Source organism: Myotis lucifugus, unplaced genomic scaffold, assembly GCF_000147115.1.
Source record: "Myotis lucifugus unplaced genomic scaffold, Myoluc2.0 scaffold_9024, whole genome shotgun sequence".
NCBI classification, from domain to species: Eukaryota; Metazoa; Chordata; class Mammalia; order Chiroptera; family Vespertilionidae; genus Myotis; species Myotis lucifugus.
Genome location: NW_005880072.1, coordinates 1 through 6,568, shown reverse-complemented (window position 1 = coordinate 6,568; position 6,568 = coordinate 1). Strand labels below are relative to the sequence as shown.

Sequence of the window (6,568 nt, the reverse complement as noted above, 5' to 3'; positions counted from 1 at the left end):
CACAACCTCCCTATCCGCCCTGCTCTGTTCATGACAGGGGAAGGCGCCCCATTCCCTCCTGATCGGCCCTGGAGGTGCAGGAATGCAAATCTGTGTGGGTATTCCCTTGTAGGTAATTGAGCCTCTTTCTCTTGCTGCTTTTAAGATTTTCTCTTTGTCTTTTGCTCTTGGCATTTTAATGATGATGTGTCTTGGTGTGGTCCTCTTTGGATTCCTTTTGTTTGGGGTTCTCTGCGCTTCTTGAACCTGTAAGTCCATTTCTTTCTCCAGGTGGGGGAAGTTTTCTGCCATTATTTCTTGAAATAGGTTTTCAATATCTTGCTGTCTCTCATCTTCTGGCACTCCAATAATTCTGATATTAGTCTGCTTGAAGCTGTCCCAGAGGCTCCTTACACTATCTTCACACTTTCGGATTCTTTTTTCATTTTGCTTTTCCAGTTGGGTGTTTTTTGTCGAATCTTTGGTTTGATTCTTGTGCTCCTCTGGTCTGCTATTGGGTATAATATTCTTTATTTCAGTCCGTGTATGCTTACTTTCTAATTTCTTTATCGTAGCATCGAGGGTCTCATTAGTTTTCGTGAGGCTCTGTTCAAATTTATAGCAAGCCCTCAAAATTGCGATTCTTAGCTCCATATCCTCCATTTCTGTCATATTTTTTGTCTCCGCATCTTTTATGCTTTCTTGGTGCACCCCCTTGTGGTCTTTGTGCGCAGTCTTGTTCTAGCCAAGCCTTAGTTGTTGTAGTTAACACTAGAGGGATTTGACCACCAGGCCGACTGGCTGTAGGAATCAGCTGTGTGGAAAACGTCTGTCTTCTGGGGAGGCGCTAATCCAGCCTTTGCTTGAGGCGATGGGCAAATGGCTGTGCACAGGGCTTGGGCGGGGCGGGCTCAACAGGGCGGGGGGAGGGAGCCGCTATGGCTGCTCTCAGTCCGTCCCCAGGGGCTCTGCCTCTCTGTCCCAGCAACCGCTGCAAACCTCGGAGGGGCCGTAGCCAGACAGTCCCACTTCTCCCGTTTGAGTCTGGGTCCCTAGAGACTCACCCGGATCTGTAGCCCAGAGTCTGAGACTCACTCCTGATTGAAAATGACAACCGCGCCCTCAGCCACCAGCCCGCTTTGCGCGCGCACCACCTCACCACCGCACCACCGTACCTTTAAATTTTCCACACTGCGCCTCCTCTGAGCGTCGGAATGCTGTTGTTTTTCCTTCTAGTTGAAGAGTCTCTCCTCAGCCAGCCCTCCTGTGGTTCTGGTTGATGTCCGTTCCGTCTTTTAGTTGTATTTTTGAAGTGGTTGTTTACGGCGACAGTCTCCGGTGTTTACCTATGCCGCCATCTTCGATTCTCCTCCATTAGTATCAGGGCGTTTCTTATCTCCATTCCAGGGAGTAAAGATTATGTAGCTTAACTACCCGCCTGGCACTTAATTAAGGGCTTGTATACCCTCCCTAACCTCAGGGAAAAATCCCCACCTGGGGAAACAACCTTTCTCAGAGAGGTGACCTCGGTTAAAACACATAGCGCCAAGAAGGTAAGCAAACATATTAAGAACAGTATGCCATATATGCCAGGTCCCTTGAAACAGCAAGGCTGGACCGGCTCCCAGCACTCACCCAGGGAGGAAAGCCCTACAAAGACTCACAGTCCCCAGAACCCAATGGGAAGGCAGGCAGCCCACACCCTCCTGGCGGGCACAGGGGACCTGGATGTGTGTGGACCACGTGGCAGCTGTCACCCACAGGGCCCCGTGGACAGGCAGTCACTTAGGCAGAACCTGTACCTGGAACCCGAGGGCGAGAGCACAGGGCCAGGCTGTGCTGTGTCACCCCCTCCTCCCTCCCTGTGCGGAGCAGATCCCCAAGGGGGCCATCTGCATGGTGGTGCCTTCCAGCTGAGTTTCAGGCCTTCTTTTCCCAGGAAATGGCTTTCCTGGAGAGCTCCTGGCTCCCAGGAACCCAGACTTCAGGGCACATGGGGGACGAAGCTCCTGATCCGCCACAACCCCCCTCCACCCTGGAGCTTCCACTCTCCCTAACTCGGAGTCCAGGCATCCCGGAAGGACTGAAGGACTGGGTCACAGTGACAGAGGAGGGCTTTCCAGCCTGGCCTCGGGGCAGGGGTCCAGGCACTGCAAGGTCTGGAATGTCGCCACCCCATTGTAGAATCAGACTGGGGACCAGCCTGTCGCTGCAGGCTATGGAGCCCCCTCACCCACAGTACAGGGCCACCTTGGGCTCCACAGGCCCTCCTAGGTCCTGGCCCCAACCTGCAGGTGCAGGACCCACCCCAGCGGGGCACCAGCCATGCCCCCCAAATCCTACTCTAGCAGAAGTGCACCTCACTGCCTGGGGCAGGGGGGGACTCCACAGCCCCTTCTCACTCCCTGGATTTGAAACTGAAGCTCCTCTGTCCACTGGAAGCCGCTCCCAGCCCCGGGGAGAAAGGAGGGGCTCTGTGGGGCCTGAGGGGACTGTGCACCTCGGTGCCTCTCCAGCAGGTGCGCCAGCACCAGGAGAGCGGCCTTGGTGGAATGGGGGTCCCCTCTCCACCCTCCTCTCTGCCGCCTCCAACCAACCAGGCCCAGGGAGCTGGGGGAGCCAGAGGGTGGGGGCGGGGAAGAGGGGGACTGGCTGGTCCTGGTCCCCTGCAGGTCCGCCCAGCTCTAGAGAAGCTCAGAATGGGAGACTGAGGGTCTGCGTGGAAATGAGGCTGCACTTCATTTGGTCCCAGGAGTTGATCACATTGGAAAATGGGGATTCGGCGCCGCGGGGTCAGAGGGAGCAGAGGTGACCATGGAAACACAGCACCTCCTGTTTGCATGCGGCCACATCCAGGTCATTAAAGCCTCCATGACACACTGACTGCGACTGAAGGAGGAACAGGGACGGTCTGCATCCTCTGGGGCGGCCCTCCGGGCTGTGGCCTCCAGCCCCGGGCAGCAGACTCACCTCCACCCCAGCCAGGAGAGCTGCCAGGTCGCCCTCTTCCAGCTGCAGCCATAGCTGCCCATCCCACCTGGTCCCCCTCCCAGAGCCTGGGCTCCCCCAGCAGCACGGACCACCCACTGGCCGCCTTGGCCACGCCCACAGGTAAGTCCACTGAGTCCAGAGCAGTTTTTCATGCAGTTTAATGAGCTACAGGGGGTGGGGAGGAGGCAGGAGTCCTGCAGTGCCCGCCCGACTTCAGAGCACACCCCACCTCTCCCTTTTGCCTGTCAGGGGAGAGAGGCTGATGGAGGTGCTGAGGCGGGATGATCTCAGAGCAGGTGGGGGGTGAGGGGGGAGGCGCGCTAGGTGCAATGAAGAGCTGGCTCTGGGAGGGAGCAGGGAGGGTCCCCCAGACACCCTGGAGGGCCTGTCTTCATCTCATGGGCAGCTTCCTTGCCCGGCCCCGGGCTCAAGGAGAGGAACGAATATGACGGCGGATCCAAGGCAAGAAGGATGTCACTCGGGCATAGACTCCAGGAAAGTTGGGAAGACCGCAGCCCTCCCCCCAGCTCACCACGCCTACCTGGACCCAGGTGTCCCTCCATTTACAGACCAAGGGGCCCCCAGAGTCTCCCTGTGGGAAGAGGACACAGGGGGTCAGTACTCAGGGCCCCTGCAGGCAGGAGCAATGGACGGAGGCCACAGTCTGGGGGTCTCACCTGGCAGGAGTCTCGGCGCCAGCTCCCGGCACACAGCATGTCGTCCCTGATAACCTTGCCGATCTTGAGGTATTGCCAAAGACAGATCTCATCGGCCACGATGGGGACGATCACTTCTTGCAGAGTTTTGGGCGGCATTGGCTCTGTGAGAAGAAGCCCAGTGAGCCTGTGGTCTTGAGGGGGCGGACAGTCACAGGCCGCGGGTTCTAGAACCACAGGCTGAGCCTCAGTGCCCCCAGGGGGACCCTGGGAGTCACCCAAGACCCCAACTGTGTGGGTTCACTCGAGGCCAATGGGCTGATAATCTCTAGGCTGACACTGTGGGCACCAAGCTCCAAAAAGAAACAGGGAAATATATTTTTATCCACAAATAGTTTTTATTGGGAAAAAACAGAATAAGTGCTTTCACCCAAGAAATGCAGAGTGAGCGGCCCTACTGTCAAATTTGACTTTGTCCATTTAATCGTGACCCTTGAGCTCGTCGCTGAAGTTCTCTCTCCTCGTTCTCCCTCCCACTATCGAGACTCAGGGAGAACGGGGACCCCCGGAAGGGAGGACACGGCCTTGTGCAGAGTGAGGGAGAGAAATGCCCATGGCACCCTGGGCAGTGTTTCCAGTGGTGAGAGCAGTGACCCGAAGGGTCCCAGGTTTGATTGTTGGTCAAGGGCAAGTACCTGGGTTGCAGGTTCAATCCCCAGCCCGGGCCGGAAAAACAACTAATAGATATACTTCTCACATCGATGTTTCCTATCGCTCTCCCTTCCACTCTCAAAAAATCATTGGAAAAAATATCCCTGGGTGATATTTATTTTAAAAAGATGCCCATGGCCAGGCCTCACACTTGCTACTTTGGTCTCTGCTCCTAACAGACTCCTCTCGAGTTGTCTGCCTCCTACACCCAAGGGAGACCCCGGGGGGACAGCTCAGACCCCAGCTGAGCCTCCTCTGTAAAGCCTGGCCCGCCCCCTGCATCGCCCGGGTGTCATCCTGGTTCTGGTTCTCACCTTCAGAAGCAGTGTTTCCCCAGCCAGTCACCCAGCACCGTGTGCCTGGGAGGAATGCGGAGGAGGCTGGCGGGAGGCGGATCCACCTGACGAGGTTAGATGGTTGCACGGGGGCCTCCAGTTCGAGAAGTGCCACGTCTGCCCCACATTCTGGTCCCTGCTCAAGGCTGTACTTGGGGTGCTGGATGATCCTAGCCACCTTCACACTGTCATTGTGTGAGCGTCTCACTTGTCCTAGTTGGACCTTAAAGTCCCGAGTCTCTGGGTTTCTCCTGGGGACAGAAGGACAAAGGCTTCTGAGAGGCTGTGGCAGGAAGTGGACCAGCCCCTCAGAGCCCAGAGACCTCCCTCTGTGGTGGGCAAGGGGAGCGCCAGGAAGCTGAATCCTGGTGGGGGGTCTGCAGCCGCTCAGCCCAGGATCTGCCCCCAACACACATCACATGCCTCCCGACATTGTCCACCCCAACCCCCGGGTGCTGGCAGAGTCAGGCTTACCCTGGAATGCAGTGGGCAGCAGTCAGCACCCACTGGGGGTGGATGAGGGAGCCCCCACACCAAAGAATCCACTCAGAACTTGCTGGATGGCAGAACCACAGGCCCACCTGCCAAGGCCACTTCCCATCGGCAGCATCATGCCCCCCCACGATGCCCACCAGCTCAGTCCCTGGGCCAGGATCTGGGGAAGCAGAGGAGGAGCCATCAGGGACCCAGGCACCGCTGCCCGGCACTCAGCATGGCCCCATCCTCAGTCCCTCCCAGAGCCATCCTCAGAGGGGGATCGCCACCCATCCCAGGGGCGGCCTCTGAGAGGTCAGAGTCAGGCTTCGGGGTCAGGACCCACCTGAGGTCACAGGTACGGAGCCCCCCAGACAGGGGAGAGTCAGGACCAGCAGCCACAGCATCTGCAGGGGGAGAGGGCAGGGAGGAGAGCCAGTGAGGAGATGCGGGGCGGGGACACAGCCTGGGAAGGGAGAATATGGGGCTTTGAGCAGCGTCCTCACCATGCCAGGTCTGTCTACCTCTGTCCTGGACCCTCTGAGCCCCTTTATCCTCCTGCCAAACAGACCCAAGGGGAAGCCGCCCTCCTTTGGGGTGGGGCATGGGAGGAGACGGGGCTTATCTCTTCAGTGGGACCAGTGGTGACCAGCAGACCAGCTATCAGATGAGAAACATGGTGTTTCCTCTCTGAGAAGACACTCAGTATTGGTGCTGGTTTGGTTTAGTGGATACAGCATCAGCTTGTGGACTGAAGGGTACCAGGTTTGATTCTGGTCAAGGGCACATACCTTGGTTGCAGGTTCCTCAGCCCTGGTCAGGGTTCTCTCTCACATCCATGTTTCTCTCTGTCTCTCCCTCTCCTTGGGTGAGGATTAACTAAAAATAAAACTAATAAAAATATTGGTCTGGAAACATTTCAGTGGTAAGATGACAGTTTCCACATGAAAAAGAAATAAATGAGATGCTTTGCTCGTCCTGTACACTGAAGTGTCTCAAGTTCAATTCCCAGTCAGACCACATACCTAGGATGAGGGTTCATTCCCCAATCGGGACACGTACAAGAGACAAATGACCGATGTTTCTCACATCTCTCTCCCTTCCTCTCCCTAAAATCCATAAGCATGTCCTCGGGTGAGGAACTAAATAAATGATAAATAATCAGATGCTCTGAAACAACACAGAGCAGGGGCACGGATGGGATGGGGACTGGCACCTGAGCCAAGAGCAGGGCCTGGTGGGGGGGGGGGGAGGAGAGCATGAGACCCCTGGGTCCCGCCTCTGCCCCCCTCCTTCTTTTTGAGGCTCACAGTGTCCCCCCAAAAGACAGACTCGCTGAACCTGCAGACAGAGTTTGCCAGCAACACCATGAGATGGAGGAGGCAGCTCCTGAAGCTTTGAGTTGGACTGCTGACACCTGAT

At 56.7% G+C, this 6,568-nt stretch overlaps 1 protein-coding gene across 1 annotated transcript; it reads right to left on the bottom strand.

The window, feature by feature from the left end:
* Nucleotides 1-3,111: 3,111 nt before the first annotated feature.
* On the bottom strand, nucleotides 3,112-5,669 carry LOC102419092 (mastin-like). The gene is made up of 6 exons (XM_006109379.2): nucleotides 5,653-5,669; nucleotides 5,493-5,553; nucleotides 5,147-5,327; nucleotides 4,652-4,923; nucleotides 3,648-3,790; nucleotides 3,112-3,562 (listed from the first exon to the last, which is right to left on the bottom strand). The coding sequence occupies exons 1-6, from the start codon at nucleotides 5,653-5,655 to the stop codon at nucleotides 3,398-3,400; spliced, it is 825 nt and encodes a 274-aa protein (XP_006109441.2). The 5' UTR covers nucleotides 5,656-5,669; the 3' UTR covers nucleotides 3,112-3,397.
* Between the last annotated feature and the right edge of the window lie 899 nt (nucleotides 5,670-6,568).